The sequence below is a fragment of the Miscanthus floridulus genome, chromosome 19 (genome assembly GCF_019320115.1).
Source record: "Miscanthus floridulus cultivar M001 chromosome 19, ASM1932011v1, whole genome shotgun sequence".
Classification (NCBI taxonomy): Eukaryota; Viridiplantae; Streptophyta; class Magnoliopsida; order Poales; family Poaceae; genus Miscanthus; species Miscanthus floridulus.
The window spans coordinates 110,195,564-110,218,588 of NC_089598.1; the positions used below are offsets into that span (position 1 = coordinate 110,195,564).

Genomic DNA, 23,025 nt, shown 5'->3' on the forward strand with positions numbered 1-23,025 from the left:
CTGCTCCTGTTACTAATCATCCGTCGGATTTGACCTGCCATACTTATCATAGTCCTCGCGTTCAGTTTTCTGCCTGCAGGCCACCACACCAGCAATGTTGGGCGAAGCAGGTTCTGCAGCTGCAAGTCTCGGTCCGAGAGTGAAAGCTACTCTGGTTCTTGGAGCAGAATCGTTTGCCGTCGGTCCCAAGTCTGGACTCCTGTCGGACTAGCTGGCTGCGATGAAGGAGAAGAGCATGTTGATCCTCAAGGAGTACATCATCGCCAAGCATAATGCTCCGAACGACGTCCCCGATGAGTCTGTAGAGGACGAATCTGATGAAGAGGTTGAAGATCTTGTCAGCAGATCAGGACTTGCGATGTGGAATCCAGACGGAGTACATGTCTACTTCAGAACTTCAGTACGTTTGCATCAAAGAGCATTTCCATGCACCATTGAAACCTGATTAGTGACAATAGTGAGGTAGCAAAGCAGTGAGACAATAAAAAGCCACGCACATCACAAAGGAGCTGCTGACAATCATTAGTCTGGTATCAATAAGGCAACAATGACTGTAATCAAAGAAGCACCATGTTGGGAGTAAGAGATTTCAACCCACTCAGTAGATCGTGCAAACTATTTGCCCTGTACATTTTACATCATGGAAACTAATCACAGTAAGTCACAACACTGCAAAACTTCAGAATTGAGATTACCCAACATCACACTATTAAGTACTTTAAAAACTACATCCGTGGTCCTTTGCTACCATCGTGACCAAATAAATAGAAACCTAAATAAATGAAACACATACACATCTAAACCCGGTTTCTAGGTATTGAAAGAAATCTCCAAGAGTTCTCATGTTTTGTTCAACATCCCCAGTCTTGGTTTCATCTCTCACTGGAAATGTTGAAAGTCCATGGGCGGTTTCTTCAGTTAACCCCAAAAATCCATCAATGACAACCTTACTGTACTCAGCTCTGATAAAATAGACCTCAAACCAGACGTTGCTGTGTGCTACAAAATCACTGCATGTCTCACTATGTGTTGGCACCACATTATTATCAGACAACACCATCACCATTTTGGGCATCACTTGATGTAACTTTCCGTAATTCATCAAGCACCTCCGAAAAATCATGTGGTGGGGGGCATGAGAATTCAAGGATCTTTCCTGAATGTGGATGCTTGAATCTGGGGGGAGAAAATGGTAATCACATTCCGAACTTGTTAAAACACAAGATACATGCTGTGTAATACCTACCCAAGCAATGCAGCATGAAGACATGGCCTGTCCACTTTAGATATCAGATTTGAAAGATCGCTGTGATATTTCGAAGGAGTCCTTGGTCTCAAAAGCGATAATGCCATGCTTTTGGTACCTCCATAAGTTTCATCACCAAGAAGAGGGATCCCTATATACTTTGCATGCGCCCGGATCTGATAATCACTAAGTTCAAGATCAGTACAGAAGTAGTCATATTTAAGATAGTTTCCCAAGCTCCATAACAGAAATGCGTTGAGATCAAAATTTAACTATCACAATGCTTCTTAGTGCTACTCTTGAATAAACAAGAGATGTAATCCAAATAACATACACGTTAGTAAATAGCCTAGGATCACAAAAGCTTTTTCCTTCTTTCAGAAGAACTTTAGGCGGTGATGGTTCTCTTCTAAAAAATTAAACTATCATGGGATGATTACCTGATGAGTGCGTCCTGTCTCTAATCTCCACTCCACTAGTGCAGATCCACCACCAGCAAAGACCTCTCTTACTTTGTACCTGTATGATTTTTTTTAAATAAGTTCCCTAAATGAGCCAAAGTACATATGAAACCATGAAACTTTTAAATCAGGTTGAAGTTCGGAAAATACTTAGTTTCAAGTTCCCTTTTAGAATCCAGCCTTTTGTACATGAATTTTTTTTGTTACTTTTCGCATGGCCGTGGCAACCCACTAGTGTAAATATAAACTCAATTTTCATGACTGGATTAACTAATTGGACATCATTACAACCTCTGACTGTTACATGGACCCTTCTAGGTCCTCATTCTTACCTGCTTACATGGGTGGTACTAGCAATTAAGGTGTTGAAACAGAATGGTTGCAGTAATTAAGCATATCTGAACAAGGTAAATAGCTTTAAACTACATAATTAAGATCGTTATACTATACCTAGGATATATTTTTAATTCAAGCGAAATAGCATTGAGGAGGCAACGTCATATAACGAACTAAAAGAAATGGCACAAGTGGCAAGCATGGATCACCTACTAGCAGCATGCCGTGCATATCTGTGGCCTGATCCAGCAGTAGCAATCATACGAATCCTATTGTTAGGATCACGTGCAATAGATGCCTCAATCCTGCCAGAATTTGGATTCGGCACGCCACAAGTAAGACTGATGTATACTCTACGAATTGTATGCAGCTTGAACTGTTCTGCTAATTGAGCATGAGAATGGTCATCCTGTCCCAAAAAAGGAAGAAAAAGAAAAGGGGGAGAATTCAGCATAAGTCTGTAGTTATGTACTGCTACAAGCATGTGCAAATTTCATAAAACATTTTGAAGTTCCAGTTTTGTCACGACTCATAATTAAATACCTTAGCAACAACAAGAAGTCCGCTTGTCCCCTTATCCAGCCTGTGCACAATACCAGGGCGCACAAGGGCATTCCGGACTTCTGAACTTGCGTCTTCAGTAGCAAATTGATCCACATTAGATACATCAATGTCTTCATCTGAAGAATCCGGGAATTCATCACCAGTTGAACTGCGTGCTAAGCAAGTAAATGTAGAGATCTTGCAGTGATGAAGAATAGCATTGACTAATGTGCCATTGGTGTTTCCTGGTGCCGGGTGAACAACCATATAAGCCGGCTTGTTGACAACAAGAACATGGTCATCCTCATAAACAATGTCTAGAGGGATGTCCTCCGCCTCTGCCCTCAGCGGCTATAGCTCTGACACCGTGCAGCTGACCAGGTCCCCTCCCTTCACAGTATGCGAAACCTGCAATGCACAAAGTAAAGCAGAGCAGAGCAGCCTAAGACTCGATTTAGACACAAGAACAAGTATAATGTCTAACCAAACCAACAAACTACAACTACCATCATTAATTATCCATTATATACTAGTGCTACTAAACAGTACTAGATGTTAATATTATTGGAGCTTGGCGCTGCATGACTTCATAGCCTTGTGAAATGTGAATTATTTCGGCGGTCTCTCCAAAATCAGATTGCAGTTTAAGCTACAAATTAACTGCAACTATTGTATAAGCACTGTTATTTCACGGTTCTGCTAGCACAAGGATCATCAAACTTTGCAGGAAGCAAACAGAGCACAGAGGCAGAGGATAACAGTGGCACCTTGGAGACCGGGCGGCCATTGACGGCGACAAGCCCCGCGCGGATGCTGGCCTGCACGCGCGCGCGGCTGACGCCCCTGCCGCCGAGACGCGCCGATATCCAGGCGTCGATCCGCGAGCGCCCCTCGCCGACGGGCACGGCCTCCTCCAGGCGCGTCCGGCCGTGGCCTCCCCTCCGGCCACGGCCACACTCCACAGGAAAGGGAAGAAGATGTAAGTATTGCTACGGTTCTGCGTTTCTCAGGCGAGGCAACACCCTTATCCCTTTCAACTGCATGTAGCTGGCTACAATATATATATATATATATACACACACACTACCCTGTAGCTGTCTACAAAATAACTTATTCTATAACCACTTTAAGTTACGATAATTACTATGTTAATTTACGAGATTATAGTAACTCATTACTAGGTGGTTTACTATAATATTATGGTAAATATCCCCATGTATTATAGTAACCCAACTATCGTAAATATGTATAGACATTATCGTAAACTAGTATATAAAATTATCGTAAATGGAGGTGGCTACAGAATAACTTATTTTATAGTTGGCTACTGAATATACTCTCCCTATATATACTATCCCTATATATATATATATATATATATATATATACACACACACTTGTGTAATGCTTGTGTTAATTCACGTAACATTATTAAAATTAGTTCTATAGGTTTTGGAATCATGAATTGCGGCACCGTAAAGATCAGCTATTTTCGTTATGCTTTGAAAAAAACGGATACATGCTAAGATCCTGTTCGTTTGAACTTATCAGCTAGAATCTACAGTATTTTTTTCTCACAACAAAACAGTTTTAGCCGACTTTAATACTAGCCGAACAGATCCATTGTTCCCTGCCATTCGCCACGTGCGGCTACACGTGTGGTTCGTCGAGAGATCTCTTGCAGCAGGGTACATTAACACGCGTGATATCTTGTGTCGGCAGTGGCCGAGACAGGGGTAGGGAGGCTTAGACCCTCCTAAAAAATATTTTTAAATTTAAATTTGTCTAAAATTTAAAAATGCGCTGCTGCCTTTTCCTGAAGAAGAAAAAATCATATTTGTGTGGATCCATGCCTTTTCATGTATGACGAGGACATTTGCTAAATTTCATGTTGATTGAACCCTCTAATCATAGATATACACATTTTGACTTAAATTCATCTATCCATCTCTTTTTTTTTTCTAAAAAAGGTTATACGTACGGAGTACTCCGTATGGCGCATCACCATTAACTCGCTGCCGCGCAGTTGTACTTGTGGAAAACTTGGGAGCTTGTTCTGCTGGCCGGCTCTGGTTGGTTGGCGTTTTTTTTTTCTTCAGCCGAAACAGTATTTTTCTCCAACTATTTTTTTTGTTGCTATAGTGTTTTTTAGCTGCTGCAGTGCCATTTTAACGCCAACCGAACACTCTCTGGATTTGTCACTGTGGCCTGGCCCACGCCCTTCTTCCTTTGGACACAAACAACAGTCCCCCAAAGATCTCTCCTTTCAATTTTTTTAACACCCTCTCTCTCTCTCCTTTGCCCTTGCTGTTTTGATTTCAGGCAGAGAAAAGTAGCTTCACGGATGATGCAACTATAGTGACAGAAAAACAGTGTAGTAGCTATAGTAACGTGTCAGCTTGGAGCAAGAGCCGGCGTCGTGAAGAGGTTCTCGTTAGCTAGAGTGGTTTTGACGGTGGTCTTAGCTCATGTTGCATGTAGGGGTCCCAGATATATTTCTTAATCATACCATATTTTATTGAATATTTAGTGTCTTCAATAATCTCAAATAAAAATTAACTAGAAAGTTTTAGATCTTTTTAAGAAGTACAAAGTGTAGAGCATGTCTCCATGCAAGATTGTCTGAAAAAATTGAAAATTTAATTTCATAGCCAAAGAACTTAAAACGAATATTTGGCCTCTAAACGATCTCAAAAAGAAAAGTTTTGAACTCAAAAGTTATAAATTACTTTGAGATCTATAACTTTGGTATCGGACTTGCTTGCGTCCACACGTCCGATCCGAGGGCGCTAGCATCAGATGAAACACTTGAAACAAGCGTCCGAAACACTTGTGAAAAACACCTGAAAACATTTGAAAACCATTACAAACATATACAACATCTAGATGAAACACTTGCAACATATGTATAAAACACTCGAAACATATGCTTTCAACATGCATGTATATGTAACATCCAGATCTACTTTTACAACATCCAGATACAACACTTGCAACATACGTCTGGATCAAATGAAACATTTAGAACATACACTTGAAACATGTGTATAGCCATTGCAACATGTACAACATCCCAATCTACTTTTGCAACATCGATATACAACACTTGCAACATACCTCTGAAACACTTGAAACATACTCTTGCAACATGCGTTTTCAGCATAGCATCTACTTTTTGCTTGGACGAATGGAGGCTCATCGACGCGGAGCTCGATGATGCGTAGCGGCGCGGGGGATGCCAGTGGGCAGGCGGCTGCGTGGCCTCACCGAGCGGTTGTGCAGCCACCGACAAGCTGCTGCGCGGCTCCCGATGACAGGGCGGGCGGGTGCGGTCCCCCGCGGTGGAGGCGACAGCGCCGGGCGACGGTACTGCCTGCTGTGTGCGTCTCCCGCGCTAGGAAGGTGAGCGGTCGGCAGGCGGCGCACGGTAGAGTCGGCCGTAGAAGACGCATGTGCGCGGTGAAAGAAGGCCACGACGGGCGATGATGATTGGGGAATCGGCATTTATTTTTTTTATGGAGAAGCCGTGAGTAGGCTCCGTATTGGGCTCCAGTGCTCCGTAGCCCAAAAGGAGCATGTCCGAAGCTTCGGACACCCTGAGGAGAGCATTTTCGCTTTGGTATAGACCTTGTCAAATATTGGAGGCCATTCGAAAAATTCAAAAAAACTTTAAAATATGAGAAATTGGGGACATCTAAATAATCTCAAGTAAAATCTTTTCAACTATAAAGTTACAAAAGACATTTAGAGCTAAAACTGTAGTATAGACCATGTCAACATCATCGGTCGTTTGAAACATTGGAAATTTTGAACTTCAAACTCTGATAACTTAAATGAAATATTTGAGCCTTAAAAAGATATCAAATAAAAAAGTTGTTAACTTTAAAATTATAGATCACATGAATCCATAAAATTCTAATATAATATTTGTATTAATTCGACTTCATATGAAATATTTATGATTTTTTTTTTGTAAAGAAAGAGAGAGATCACGGGACATACGGGGCTCACCAGTCACCACCACATCACCAAAAACATTCAAGAAACCACTTTAAAATGGTTAGGAGGAGGGTATTTTGTTTCATTTATGAAAATGCAGATGTATGTTGTCTAATATTGAAGTTTGAGGTTTATTTAAAAAAATCAATAACTATAGGGAGTATTTTGGACTTTACTCTCTTTGTTTGAAAATAAAAGAAATCGAGATGGATTTCCCTTTCATAAAAAGGAAAAAAATTATCTAAGTTGAGGTGACGGAAGATTAATTGCACGTGATATTTCTTGTTTTCATCTTTTGATTATTGAAGGAGCAATAGCAGCATGTGAGTTTCTGCCTGCCATACGTGACTTGCTCACGCATCACTCGTTCAGTCGACTTTCTTTATTTCGGCTCACGGGTGGATGGTGGGCTCTCATTGGTCCAAACGAAAGGGAAACATTTGTATTCATAAAATCAAGTAGGGTTAGCAAAGGACAGACGTGTGTTAGCTGATTTAATTACATCCCTTTCAAATGCCCAAAAAAATAAATAGATGTTATATCTATAGAATGTATAAAATTGCTTTGGACGGCCTTGAAGGTACTAGTATAAGTCAGTATCATTGACCATATAGTCTTATCAATCTGTGTATTTTTTTTAATAATTATGATAAAGCAAACGCTTATAGTTTTGACAAGTTCGTTTCAAAAGGCAGTTTTTTGTTTCGACCAAAGACTTTTGGAATGGGTTTTTAAAAAAATGGAATTGTTTGATTGCCTTCCATTAGAATCAGAACTTTGGGCAAAGAAACAGTGGAGAGGCCCAAACTAACACGGCCTTATAGAATAAATAAAAATAGATAAATTGAGGTTCTAGGCAATATACCTATATTATAAACATTTGTGAGGAACGATTGACCACATATGTGACCTCATGGGAGGAGGTAACTAGGTCACTTAAACTAACGTAGCGACAAAAAACTATGCTCAATGATGATCTTATCCATTTTCATCTAGATGTGCAAATAACATTGATCTTGTGTTTTCCTCACCCACAAAATTAAACAAGTTATGCAACCAAGATCAACTAGCAACTAGCATAACAAGGTCCTCTTAGAAAGGTAAACACACACATGCAAGTGTACATGCGGTAAGGTGATGATCAAGAGGATCGGACGCTCTCAAGACGAAGGATTTATTGTGTGGTAGAGGTGGACAAAAGCAACTCTTTTAGTCCATGTTTGAGCTCCACCAAAGATGTGCTCCCAATCATCAAGTCTCTTTAAATCAAGGCAGTGGACTCGTCATAGAGGTTCACGCCAAGCTGAATGAGCAGCTTGCCATAAAGGCAAACCCCACCTCAACCTCTTCCCCAGTTACCTTGACGTGATGTCTGCCCTAGAGTTTCTACACCAAGAAAGGAGTCTTCTCGTCCCCCAAACAAGTTGTTGTCGCCGCTCCACACCGAAGGGTCAATGAGCAAGCCACTGAGCCAACAAGTCTCGAACCATCCAGCACAAGTAGAATGGAATCTTGATGTCACATCTTGAACCAGTAGAGACTCAAGTTCACACTCTTCTCTAGACATTTAACACTAATCACACCTAGCTCTTGTGGTAATTTCATTGAACCATTTTTGAGCACTTTGGTGGCTAGGAGCTTCTCTCAAGTGTTTAACAATTGCCTTAAGTCTTAAGAAACTCTAGCAACCCAAATGGATCAGGAGGTGGGGGTATAAACTGGTTTAATCACCAAGTTAGCCATTACAACTCGTTTGATAGAAAATAGTGGTTGAGATTCAATTCCAGCAATCCTCCTAGGCGTCGAGGTGTGGCCAGTCATCCTACCACCATAACTCACACAGAGAACCTTCAAAACAGATTCTCTGGCCTGTTTGGTTGAGCTGTGGCTTTTGAAAAAGCTACTGTGAAAAAGCTGATGTAGGAAAGTTGAAAGCCTGTTTGGTCGATCAGTTGTGGCTTTTGGAAAAGCTTTTTTCACTTACGAGAGGACCCCACACGTCATAGACAGCAACCATTCATCTTCTTCTTTCTCTCGCCAGCGAACAGAGAAGGAATCGACCATGGAGGATGGAGGATGGGGGCGCCATAACTCCGCCCGAGCTAGCCGCTAGGGGCTGGGGCACCGCTGCGTAGACCGTCGGAGCAAGGCCACGGGGCCACTGCCAGAGCCATGCCCGCGTGGTCCGCGGGGTTAGATGCGAGGAAGACGATCCCACTCGGGAGAAAAACAGTCGCTCTGCGAGAAACAAAGAACCAAGCGAAGGGGTATGTTTCATAACTAGTGGCAGGTGGGTAATTTTTGAACCCAAAAGTATATGAAAAGCAGGGAAAGGGTTGCTTTCAGCTTTGTATTAAAGCAAAAGCAACTTTTGGTCTAAAGCAGCTGATGCTTTTGGGCCCTTTGGTTGACCTTTTGGCTTTTGGGGACAAAAGCCACAGCTAAAAGCCCAACCAAACAGGGCCTCTATTGCCTGCTCTATCTCTCAATATTCTGATACGAAAATAGTGTCCGGAGATCCAATTTTGGGAAACCTTCAGGCAGACAGTGGTGACATTCAGGGCCAATGGGGAGTGCCAAGAAAAGAAAATGGCGCCAACACCGATAGGGAGTATCGACGATCCACATATCATTGCACGTGGATACCTCAATTTTTTTTCCAAACACTGATAGATTGGGAGTTACATAAGGAGTTGTAGGAGTGGGGTTTTCCCATCATAGCAAAAACAAAAAAGATTGGGAGTGAGTTTATCAAACCGATAGAGATGCTTTTACATAGAATTTATGCCAGCTGATGCGGTAGGGTGCATGACTCCATGAAGGAAGGACACCTGCAATCAATCAAACATACAAAACTATTTTGCAAAATATATTTGAAGAAAACAAAAAAATGTCGCAATGCGTGGGTCACGGTGCTAGCAGTCCCATACTTTATAGTTAAACTCATAAGAGTAAATTGCACGGCCGGTCCTTAAAGTATTGAGCTGATTTCGTCTGGGTCATCAAACTATGAAATCGCACTCTTAGCTCCCTAATCTACTTAATTCGGTCCATGTAGGTCCTAAACAGCCCAGACGGTGTCCACGTACGCAGGGGAGGCACGTGAGGCACACGTGACCCTCGGCAACTACTGGACAACGAGCACATAACCATGACGCCTCCCCACCACCAACGCTGCCCGCTGAGGGCTGCACCACAACCTGAAGGGGGCGCAACAGCCTCGTGGTCGCGTGCTGCTGCGCGTGCGAGCTCAGGCCAGCGAGCACATACGCGCGCGCCGACCGCTCGTAGCTCTCCTGGTTCGCCACGTGCTTTCTCATGCGCGACACCTCGGCCCGCAGCGCCCCGTTGGGGTAGCCGCCGCCTCGCTCCGCCGCCCGTGCCATGGCTCGCCCCCGGTTCCCGAGTATCTCCGCAGCCTCCTGGTAAGCGCCCCACTCCGCGGCCACCCTAGCCGCCGCCATGTCCTCGATCGCCTCCACCCGGGCGTGCTCCCGCTCCACCTCGGCTGACCGTTCCGCGTCCACCACGTGCTCCGGCCTAGCCACCATCGTGTCCTCTGCCGTCACATCGACGTGCGTGCCTCCAGCGGCTTCTCAGTAGCTGCAATGAGCTTTGAGGAGAAGAGTCTCGCTCTCGCCGCCGCCCACGGCTTCCATGGTTGGAACAGCCATGAACAACAAGAAAACATCGCTCCTCGTCCGCGTAGAGCTCGCCGGCGACGATCGACGTTGAGCGGATGTCCTCGAGGATGCGGCTCTCGTAACGACCGGACTTGACCGAGCTGATGCGGACTCCGGGATGCCTGCAGGCGATGGCGATGCGCGCCTCCTGCACCACGAGTCCACGACGGTGAGCAGGCTGCCGATGCACTGTGCGAACGCGTCCTGGATGACCGCCTCGTTCTCAATGAAAGAGAACGTCCCACCGGTGGCCTCAGCCATGACGTGCATCGCCGCCGCGTCATGGTCGTTGCCGAAACCAAAGGTGTGGATGGGTGCAGACAATTCGCCAGTGCTGCCAGTGCCAGGCTTGAAGGACGATGGCACCAGCACCTCGTAGTTGGGCACACTGCCCTGCGCCAGCCGCGGCATGCTTTGGTTGTCCCGGTCGATGGAGAGGAGAATGACGCTAGAGACGGCGTTCCGATGCCGGTGCTCGGTGAGCACCTTGGCGGCCATTCGGAGCCCCTCGGCGATGTTGGTGGTGCCGCCCCCTCTGAGGGCCTCCACTGCCTCTGTGGCGAGACTCTTCCCGGTGTCCGACGTGCGCAGGAGCCTGGTCACGTTGAAAGGTCCTAATATGGCTAGAGGGGGGTGAATAGCCTATTTAAAAATCTACAAATCAACTAGAGCAATTTGATTAGTATGACAAATAGCGTAATACAAACTTGCTCTAGCTCTACAAGGGTTGCAAGCCACCTATCCAACAATTCTAGTTGCAATGATTACTTGGGCACCCAAACTTGCTATGTAACTACTCACTAAGAGCTCAACTAGATGAATGTAAATAATAAAGCAAGCTCTCAATTCTAATTACACTAAAGAGCTTGTATCAACTAGTTTGCAAGAATGTAAATGAGTGAGTAGGGTGATTATACCGCCGTGTAGGGGATGAACCAATCACAAGATGAAGATTAAGCCAATCACCGGGAGAATGCAAATGACAAGAGACAATCGATTTTTCTCCCGATGTTCACGTGCTTGCCAACACGCTAGTCCCCGTTATGTCGACCAACACTTTGGTAGTTCGGCGGCTAAGAGGTGTTTCACAAACCTCGTCCACACGATAGGACACCACAAGAACCAACCCACAAGTGAGGTAACTCAATGACACGAGCAATTTACTAGAGTTACCTTTCGGCACTCCGCCGGGGAAGGTACAACTCCCCTTACAATCACCGAAGGAGGCCACGAACAATCACCAACTCGTGCCAATCCTTCACCGCTGCTCTAACCGTCTAGGTGGTGGCAACCATCAAGAGAAACAAGCAAAATTCGTAGTGCAACACGAATACCAAGTGCCTCTAGATGCAATCACTCAAGAAATGCACTTGTATTCTCTCCCAATCTCACAATGATGATGGATCAATGATGGAGATGAGTGGGAGGGCTTTGGCTAAGCTCACAAGGTTGCTATGTTAATGAAATGTGCAAGAGTCACTCTCTTGAGCCGACCATGGGGCTATAAATAGAGCCCTAATCAAATAGAGCCGTTATATCCCTTCACTGGGCAAAACGCGCTCTGACCGGACGCTCCGGTCATACTGACCGGACCCTGGACTCAGCGTCCGGTCTCCCGATGGACGCCACGCGTCACTTGCTTCAAATGTTGTTCGTCAGATTCAAACGGCTACGAAACTGACTGGACGCACCAGCAAAACTGACCGGACGCTGAAGCCCCAGCGTCCGGTCATTTCCAGTAAGCTCCCCGAGGCTTATTTCTTCGACCGGACGCATCCGGTCCACCTTGACCGGACACAGACCAGTGTCTGGTGCAGTACCCTAGGTACTGTGCCGCTCGACCAGTTCGATCGGACGCACGCTGCCAGCGTTCGGTGCTTTCAGACCCAGCGTCCGGTCAGTTGACCGACGCTAGCGTCTTCGCGACAAACTCGTTTTCACTTCTAACTTCTTCACCCTTGCTCCAATGTGCCAACCACCAAGTGTTTCACCTTGTGCACATGTATTAGCATATTTTCACAAACATTTTCAAGGGTGTTAGCACTCCACTAGATCCTAAATGCATATGCAATGAGTTAGAGCATCTAGTGGCACTTTGATAACCGTATTTCGATACGAGTTTCACTCCTCTTTATAGTACGGCTATCTATCCAAAATGTGATCACACTCACTAAGTGTCTTGATCACTAAAACAAAATGGCTCCTACATTTTATACCTTTGTCTTGAGCCTTTTGTTTTTCTCTTTCTTCTTTTCCAAGTTTAAGCATTTGACCATCACCATGCCATCACCATTGTCATGATCTTCGCCATTGCTTCATCACTTGGAGTAGTGCTACCTATCTCATAATCATCTTGATAAACTAGGTTAGCACTTAGGGTTTCATCAATTAATCAAAACCAAACTAGAGCTTTCAATCTCCCCCTTTTTGGTAATTGATGACAACCCTTTCACAAAGATATGAATTTAAGTTCATTTGAATCCATGTTGCTTGCCCAAGCATATTTACCATGTGTAAAGGGTATGTGCAAGTTTCATGAACTCCATATGGTAGTAATTGCTCCCCCTACATATGTGCTAAGAGTTTGGATTGTAGCTTTGCACATATGCTTAGATAAGAAATATAGGAGTCAATTTCTACCAAATGATGCTAAGGTATAAGAGATGGACCTTTGAAGCGTGATACCAATCGAAGTGCACCAATATACCATCCTTAGCATCATTAGTAACTAGACATACACAAACACTAGAATACCCCATGAGATCAATATTAAAAGCAAGGATCTAGTTTTCATAATGTGAGCATGAGTCTAGTTACTTTAGCCTATGCATACTAGTTTTTCATTTCATCATTTAAACCTATAACTAGCATACACCACACAAGCATGGATATTGAAATTAAGAACTTGTAACATGCAAGCAAATATATGAAATGTTCATTCAAATGCATCATACAAGTTTATGAGCTTGCTCCCCCTACTTGTGTGCTCAAAATTTTAATTTACCCCTTTCCTTTATTATATTTCTCCCCTAACACTCATATCTTTGTTTCTCTCTCTCCCTCTTTGTCAACAATTAGCACAAAAGGTGAGCTCAAATTATGGATAGGTTAGGGTGAAACTATGTGAAGTAAGGATCATTTTCTCAATTTAGTTCAATCTAGATTACTTGCAAAAGATATTTAACTCGGTTTGATCCAAGGACAAGCTTCTTCACACCTCCAAATAGGGGTTATCTTGTACCATGTTGAGTTAAACACTTATAGCTCATTTTCTAAATCAAACACTAGGTTTACAAGTCCGCAAACATGTCATATGCTACCACTAGATCATTTCAAACATACAAGCAATAGTGGTACTATATAAGCATCAAATTCATTTGATTTTCATGAATGAGCCTAGGACATGATAGGAATGACTAGATGCACTAAACAAGTCCTTAGTAATGGATGGATGGCATGTCAATCAACTTTACCTTGCTTTGCTCGAAGGAGAGGCATGTCATATAATGGGGGTGCATCAACACATATTGGAGAAGTCAAGTATGTTCAATTCATTCCTTAGCTTGCAAAACCTCTTCTCATCAAGTGGCTTGGTGAATATGTCGGTAAGTTGATCTTCGGTACCCACACTCTCTATGCAAATGTCCCCTTTTTGTTGGTGATCTCTTATGAAATGATGACAGACATCTATATGCTTTGTTCTTGAGTGTTGAACCGGATTGTTGGTGAGCTTCACGGCACTTTCATTGTCACATAGCAATGGCACTTGCTTGAACTTGATTCCAAAGTCACTCAAAGTAGCCTTCATCCAAAGTAATTGAGCACAACAACTACTGGCCGAAATGTACTCCGCTTCGGCGGTTGAAAGTGCTACACTATTTTGCTTCTTTGATGACCAAGATACAAGTGATCTTCCCAATAGTTGATATGTGCCCGATGTGCTCTTTCTCTCAACTTTGCATCCCGCATAATCGGAATCCGAATACCCAATCAACTCAAATCTTGATCCTTTGGGATACCATAATCCAACATGTTGTGTATGCTTCAAGTACCTCAATATTCTCTTTGTTGCCTTCAAATGACTTTTTCTTGGTGAAGCTTGAAATCTTGCATACATGCATACACTAAACATCACATCCGGTCTTGATGCGGTCACATAGAGTAGACTTCCAATCATAGACCGATACATCTTTTGATCCACCATGTTGCCACTAGCATGACTATCTAAGCTTCCACTTGTCCCCATTGGTGTACTAATAGCTTTACTCTCATCAATTTCAAACTTCTTGAACATGTCTTTGATATACTTGCCTTGACTCACAAATGTACCATTCTTCATTTGCTTGATTTGAAGACCAAGGAAGTAACTAAGTTCTCCAATCATAGACATCTCAAACTCACTTGCCATCATCTTGCCAAACTCCTCACAAAATTCTTGATTTGTTGATCCAAAAATGATGTCATCAACATAGATTTGCATTACAAATAAGTCATTTCCAAGCTTCTTGGTGAAGAGAGTGGTGTCAACCTTTCCCATCTTGAATCCCTTAGAGAGTAGGAAATCTCTCAATCTCTCATACCATGCTCTAGGTGCTTGTTTTAATCCATACAAAGCCTTTCTCAACTTGAACACATGGTTGTGTTTCTTTTCATCTTCAAAACCAGGAGGTTGCTCAACATACACAAGCTCATTGATGTACCCATTGAGAAATGCACTTTTTACATTCATTTGGTACAACTTGATATTGTGGGCACAAGCATAAGCTAGCAAGATCCTAATTGCTTCCAATCTTGCAACCGGGGCATATGTTTCCCCAAAGTCAAGACCTTCAACTTGAGTGTAACCTTGAGCCACTAATCTTGCTTTGCCTTATTACTATCCCATCTTGATCTTGCTTGTTCCGAAAGGCCCACTTAGTTCCAATCACATTATGACCCTTAGGCCTCTCAACTAAATCCCATACATGATTTCTTGTGAAGTTGTTTAGCTCTTCATGTATAGCATTGATCCAATCAACATTCCTCAAAGCTTCATCTATCTTCTTAGGTTCAATGGATGACACAAATGAGAAATGCTCACAAAATGAAGCCAATCTTGATCTTGTTTGCATACCTCTTGAAATATCACCAATGATAGTGTCCAATGGATGATCTCTTACAACATTGGTTGGTTGAAGCACTTGCACTTGATTGCTAGTATTTGATTGATCACTTGGTTGAGATGATGAACTAGCCATTTGTTGATCTTGCACATTGCCATCACTAGTGCTTGCTTGGATTTGATCATGAGAATCACTAGCTTGCACATTTGAGTTAGAGAGACTTGATTCTTGTCATCTTCAATGTCAATCACCTCTCTAGGCCTTAACTCACCAATGTCCATGTTCTTCATTGCATTGACCAATTGAGTGCCTCTTACATCATCTAAATTCTCATCTTCCTCTTGGGAACCATTTGTTTCATCAAACTCCACATCATGAACCTCCTCAAGAGTACCACTAGCCAAATTCCAAACTCTATAAGCCTTGCTAGTAGTGGAGTAACCAAGCAAGAAACCTTTATCACATTTCTTTTCAAACTTGCTCAATCTAGTGCCTTTCTTCAATATATAGCATTTACAACTAAAAACCCAAAAGTATGCTATGTTGGGCTTTCTTCCATTCAATAGCTCATAAGGTGTCTTCTCCATCATGGGGTGACAATAGAGTCGGTTGCTATAGTAGCAAGCCGTGTTGATTGCTTCGGCCCAAAATGAATGACTCACATTGTACTCACTCAACATTGATCTTGCCATATCAATCAAGGTTCTATTCTTTCTTTCAACTAGCCCATTTGATTGAGGTGTATACTTGGCCGAGAATTGATGTCTAATTCCAAATTCATCACACAACTCATCAACTCTAGTGTTTTTGATTTCACTACCATTGTCACTTCTAACTTTCTTGATTGTGGTTTCAAACTCATTGTGAATGCCTTTGACAAATGATTTGAATGTTGCAAACACATTACTCTTATCAACAAGAAAGAACACCCATGTGTATCTAGTGAAATCATCCACAATCACAAATCCATATTTATTTCCACCAATGCTAGTGTATGTGGTTGGTCCAAACAAGTCCATGTGCATCAACTCAAATGCCTTAGATGTGCTCATTATGCTCTTCTTAGGATGTGTATTACCAACTTGCTTTCTGACTTGACATGCACTACATAGCTTATCCTTCTCAAATGTGACATCTTTCAAGCTTCTAACTAAGTCATGCTTAATCAATTTGTTCAATTGTTTCATTCCAACATGACCAAGCCTTCTATGCCATAACCAACCCATGCTAGACTTAGTGATCAAACATGTTAACAATTGAGCTTCTCTAGTATTGAAATCAACTAAGTATAGATTCTCATATCTAAATCCTTTGAATATCAAGTTAGAGCCATCTACACTTATGATCTCTACATCATCCACACCAAATATGCACTTGAATCCAAGATCACACAATTGAGCTACCGACAATAAGTTGAAGTTCAAGCTCTCTACTAGTAGCACATTGGAAATGCTCAAGTCATTGGATATTGCAATCTTACCAAGCCCTTTGACCTTGCCTTTGCCATTGTCACCAAATATGATACTATCAATCCCATTGCTTTTGCTTTCATTGATTGAATTGAACATTCTTGAATCACCGGTCATGTGTTGTGTGCACCCACTATCAAGCACCCAATGCCTTCCTCTGGCTTTATAATTTACCTACAAAAGAAGATCAATTCTTTTTAGGTACCTAAACTTGCTTGGGTCCTTGTAGGTTAGTCACCAAGGTCTTTGGTACCCAAATGACCTTCTTCTTTGGGCCCACAATTGGTGTACCAATGAACTTAGCCTTCACATCATTGCCACCCTTATAAAGCATGTAACAAGAATCAAATTTGATTGATGATACATTAGGTAGCTTGTTCTTGTTAGTCTTGCAATTTTGCTCTATATGCCCAACTTGCTTGCATCTATTGCAAAACCGACCATTGCACTTCACAAAGCTAGCTTTGGGAGTGACAAAGGCCGCCTTGCCTTTCTTGGAGGTATAGCCTAATCCCTCTTTGTTGAGAGAAAATCTTTGGCTACCTAAGTACTTTAGCAAGCGGGCATCTCCTCCATAGGCATTGCCTAAGGCACGAGTGAGCTCATTCACCTCCTTCTTGAGGGTTTCATTTTCTACCATTAGTGATGTATCATTCATAGGTGGAGTGGTAATGGTTGTGCTACAAGAAGTGTTAGTGGGAGCAACAATAATGGGTTCTTGAAAAGATTCTTCAATAAGATCACATGTTAGTCCCACATCACATGTTACTATCACTTGCTCCTTCTTGGCTTCCTCCTTCTTGACTTGCTCAATGAGAGAGGAGTGAGCCTTTTTCAAGCTTAGAGTGAGTTTTGCTAAGCTTCTCATGGGCATCCACTAGCCCCTCATGAGTGGCATTGAGCTCATTAAAGGATTGCTCAAGAAATTTTACTTTCTTGCGCAACTCTTTGCGTTCCTTTCTCTTCATCTCATTGCAAGCATGCACTTGCTCACACATGTCCAAGAGCTCCTCCTTGGAGTACTCCTCCTCATCATCATCATCATCATCATCATCATCATCATCATTATCATTCCTACAAGAGTCACTTTCACATTCATCATCATCACTCTCATCATATTTTACCTTGGTAAGCTTTGCCATGAGGCATGTTGATGGAGTGTCGAAGATGGAGGGCTTGTCATTGATGGCGATGCTTGCTAGTGCTCTCTTGATAGACTTCTTGCCATCATCACTAGAGTCATTACTATCCGATGAGCCATCACTATCCCAAGTGACTACATAGCCTTCACCCTTCTTCTTCTTTTGGAAGGTCATCCTCTTCTCCTTCTTCTCCTTCTTTTCTTTCTTATCCTCCTTGTGCTTCTTCTTCTCATCCTCATCATTGTCACTATTGTATGGACAATTTGCTACTACATGATTGGGGCTCTTGCAATTGTAGCATCTTCTCACATACTCTTTCTTCTTGGTGTGATCTCTTCTCTTTCTTGCACCATAGCCCTTCTTCTTCATGAACTTGCCCATCTTGCGCACAAAGAGAGCCATAGCCTCATCATCAATACTTAGATCTTCATCATCACTTGATTCTTTCTTGGACTTGCCCTTGTTTTTGTATGATAATGAACTAGCCTTGAATGCTATGCTTTTCTTCTTCTTGTCCTCTTCTTCCTTCTTGTCCTCCTTGTCATCCCCCTCCCTTTCCACACGGTATGTCTCTTGTGTCATGACATCACCTAGTACTTGGTTGGGGGTAATATCCTTCAATCCTCGTCTTATGATGAGCAATCTTAACATCTCAAATCTTGGAGGTAAGCACATCAAGAATCGATGGGAGACATCATCACCCTTGATCTTCTCTCCCAATACCTTCAAGTCATTGATAATGACTTGCAATCGATGGAACATTTCCGGAATGCTCTCATCTTCCTTCATCTTGAAGCTTGTCAATTTATCCTTGAGAATATACAACTTGGCACTCTTCACTGCCGGTGTGCCCTCATATGTTTCCTCCAATCTCTTCCACACCTTATTTGCTCTATCACAATCCTTGATTTGCTCAAACACCTTGGAATCAATGGCATTGTATATGGTGTTGAGAGCCATTGTATTGCATTGCTTGTTGATCTTATCTTAATTGGTTAGATCATCGGGATCAATGATAGCATAGTCATTTTCGGTCACTTCCCACACTTGATCATTGATTGAACCAAGATACATCCTCATCTTTCTCTTTCACTAACCATAGCATGTACCATCAAAGAACGGTGGTTTACTCCCCACATGATTGAACACAACTTGAGCCATAATTTGACATCGAGGTTGTTAAGCCTTTAATCAAACGGTGACCACGGCTCTGATACCACTTGAAAGGTTCTAATATGGCTAGAGGGGGGGGTGAATAGCCTATTTAAAAATCTACAAATCAACTAGAGCAATTTGATTAGTATGACAAATAGCGTAATGCAAACTTGCTCTAGCTCTACAAGGGTTGCAAGCCACCTATCCAATAATTCTAGTTGCAATGATTACTTGGGCACCCAAACTTGCTATGTAACTACTCACTAAGAGCTCAACTAGATGAATGTAAATAATAAAGAAAGCTCTCAATTCTAATTACACTAAAGAGCTTGTATCAACTAGTTTGCAAGTAAATGAGTGAGTAGGGTGATTATACCGCCGTGTAGGGGATGAACCAATCACAAGATGAAGATTAAGCCAATCACCGGGAGAATGCAAATGACAAGAGACAATCGATTTTTCTCCCGAGGTTCACGTGCTTGCCAACACGCTAGTCCCTGTTGTGTCGACCAACACTTTGGTGGTTCGGCGGCTAAGAGGTGTTTCACAAACCTTGTCCACACGATAGGACACCGCAAGAACCGACCCACAAGTGAGGTAACTCAATGACACGAGCAATTTACTAGAGTTACCTTTTGGCACTCCGCCGGGGAAGGTACAACTCCTCTTACAATCATCGAAGGAGGCCACGAACAATCACCAACTCATGCCGATCCTTCACCGCTGCTCCAACCGTCTAGGTGGTGGCAACCACCAAGAGAAACAAGCGAAATTCGCAGCGCAACACGAATACCAAGTGCCTCTAGATGTAATCACTCAAGCAATGCACTTGGATTCTCTCCCAATCTCACAATGATGATGGATCAATGATGGAGATGAGTGGGAGGGCTTTGGCTAAGCTCACAAGGTTGCTATGTCAATGAAATGTGCAAGAGTCACTCCCTTGAGCCGGCCATGGGGCTATAAATAGAGCCCCAATCAAATAGAGCCGTTATACCCCTTCACTGGACAAAACGCGCTCTGACCGGACGCTCCGGTCATACTGACCGGACCCTGGACTTAGCGTCCGGTCTCCTGATGGACACCACGTGTCACTTGCTTCAAACGCTATTCGTCAGATTCCAACGGCTACGAAACTGACCGGACGCACCGGCAAAACTGACCGGACGCTGAAGCCCTAGCGTCCGATCGTTTCCAGTAAGCTCCCCGAGGCATATTTCTTCGACCGGACGCGTCCGGTCCACCTTGACCGGACATAGACCAGCGTCCAGTGTAGTACCCTAGGTACTGTGCCGCCTAACCAGTTCGACCGGACGCACGCTGCCAGCGTCCGGTGCTTTCAGACCCAGCGTCCGGTCAGTTGATCGACGCCAGCGTCTTCGCGACAAACCCGTTTTCACTTCTAACTTCTTCACCCTTGCTCCAATGTGCCAACCACCAAGTGTTTCACCTTGTGCACATGTGTTAGCATATTTTCACAAACATTTTCAAGGGTGTTAGCACTCCACTAGATCCTAAATGCATATGCAATGTGTTAGAGCATCTAGTGGCACTTTGATAACCGTATTTCGATACGATTTTCACTCCTCTTTATAGTACGACTATCTATCCAAAATGTGATCACACTCACTAAGTGTCTTGATCACTAAAACAAAATGGCTCCTACATTTTATACCTTTGCCTTGAGCCTTTTGTTTTTCTCTTTCTTCTTTTCCAAGTTTAAGCATTTGACCATCACCATGCCATCACCATTGTCATGATCTTCGCCATTGCTTCATCACTTGGACTAGTGCTACCTATCTCATAATCATCTTGATAAACTAGGTTAGCACTTAGGGTTTCATCAATTAACCAAAACCAAACTAGAGCTTTCACATGCGGCGCGCCCCGGACGAGAAGGACACCACGCTGAGGCGGTCGTGCGGGCCGAGGCTGCCGATGATGAACCCCATGGCCTGCTTCACCAGGGCAAGCTTGTTTCGGCGCATGCTTCCGCTCACGTCCAGCACCATCACGAGGTCGAGAGGAGCGCGCGGCGCGTCTCGGTCTCCGGCTGCTGCCGTCTCGCCATCGACCACCCCGAAGCCTTCACGTGCACGAGAACGGCGAAGTTGTCGTGCGACGAGTCCCTGGCAACAGCCGAGAACTCAACGTGTGTCTTGATGGCCAACGTCCCACTGGATGCCGCAACTTGTCGCTGGTCGTCTTCGCCAGAGGGCAGCTCCACCTCGTCGTCGTCGTCGTCGAACACCTCTGGCTCCGCGGGCTGTAGCGGTGGCTGCACAGCGGGGACAGGTGACGGCTGCACTCCGTGCATGGGCTCCATGCGGGGAAGTGGCTGCCGCGGTAGCGTGGGTGGCATCGTCGACGGCTGTGACGGCCGCACGAACAGCAGCTCGCGCCACTGCGCATTGCAGAGCGGGCAGACGAGGTGGCCGTGCGCGACGCTCGCGGAGATGCAGTGGCTGCCGAGGGTCACGTGTGCCTCACGTGCCTCCCCTGCGTACGTGGACAACCACGTCGACTGTTTGACACCGTCTGGGCTGTTTAGGACCTACATGGACCGAATTAAGTAGATTGGGAAGCCAAGAGTGCGATTTCATAGTTTAGGGACCCAGACGAAATCAGCCCAATACTTTAAGGACCGGCCGTGCAATTTACTCAACTCATAATAAACACAAACATAAATCCTTTGAGGATATATGATACACCGACGAAGGACATACAGGTCACCTCACGCCTATACACGGCCTACACTTGGCTCACATCCATTTGCAACTGTTTCATGTGCTTCTAATAAACGCTCCATGGACAAATTCTCTTTTGCCTTCCTACTTCCTAACCTGATTATCAGACGTGTTAAGTTCCCTTTGGATATATAACCGATTAGTTACTAGCTCAACTGATTGAAGGTGACTGAAGGGCAACTGATTAGAAAGCTAGTAGTGTGTGCCATCAACTTGGAAGATTACCATGCTAATCCCTGCTGTTCACAGCTAAGACGATAGTAACAACACATCCTCGTCACCTAAACAGATTTTCTCTTTTCAGTCTTGGCCCACCGAATGCCTGAATTGACATGAAATCGTCAATCCTGTACGTCGTCATGTCATTTTCGAAGCTGGCTGGCAGCGATACATATATAATAACCACCTGTGTATATCCTATCCATAATTGGCGACCTGAATGAATCCAAGAGAAGAAAGGAAGCAGGCGGCTAATTGAGCTTTGCTGACAGCGACGATGGCCAGTGAGAGTGATCGATTGACCACTCATTAGCCTGTTGCTAAAGGCAAATTGAATCACCGACGTTATGCTATAGCTTTTAGTTATTACGGGCAGCGATCGATGACCCGGACCTGCCCTTTCCCTCTTCAGCTACTCTTGGAGGGTACCCGCCTGTGTACCGTACGTGCGTTGCTTCAGATATTTTGACCTAGCCATTACTCCCTCCGTTTCAATTTATAAATCATTTTGATTTTTTTCATACGTCGAATTTGCTATGTATCTAGATATAACGTAGTCTAGTCTAGATATATAGCAAATTCGATGTACCAAAAAAGTTAAAGCGACTTCGAAGAGGAAGTATTATTTAAGGCTTCTTTTCTGTTCAATGCACCTAATAGTTAAGTATTAGCAAAGTTTTTCTTGTTATTTTTTCAAAGAAAGGTGAAGAGTCCATTTGGATTCTAAGCTAATAGATTAGTTAGTGTCTTACCATCACTTAGCTCAACTAAAAATTAGTTGTTAGCTAGCTGGTTTATTCTAGCTAACACATACAACTAGTATATAGTTAGCTATGTTGATGATCTAAACAGGGCTTTACTAAAATTAGAGCTGGCCCGTATAATCCTCAAACCCCTTGGATTGGAGGGGATCGAAGAAGATT

General features: G+C 43.6%; 1 protein-coding gene and 1 pseudogene across 1 annotated transcript; both read right to left on the reverse strand.

The window, feature by feature from the left end:
- Positions 1-3,564, reverse strand: LOC136528293 (RNA pseudouridine synthase 2, chloroplastic). The gene is made up of 6 exons (XM_066521233.1): positions 3,354-3,564; positions 2,587-2,994; positions 2,253-2,452; positions 1,687-1,765; positions 1,247-1,422; positions 1-1,176 (listed from the first exon to the last, which is right to left on the reverse strand). Exons 2-6 carry the CDS (start codon positions 2,851-2,853, stop codon positions 1,047-1,049), a joined length of 852 nt encoding a protein of 283 aa, XP_066377330.1. The 5' UTR covers positions 2,854-2,994; positions 3,354-3,564; the 3' UTR covers positions 1-1,046.
- LOC136526604 (E3 ubiquitin-protein ligase WAV3-like) overlaps positions 2,938-23,025 on the reverse strand; it is a 26,306-nt pseudogene continuing 6,218 nt past the window's right edge.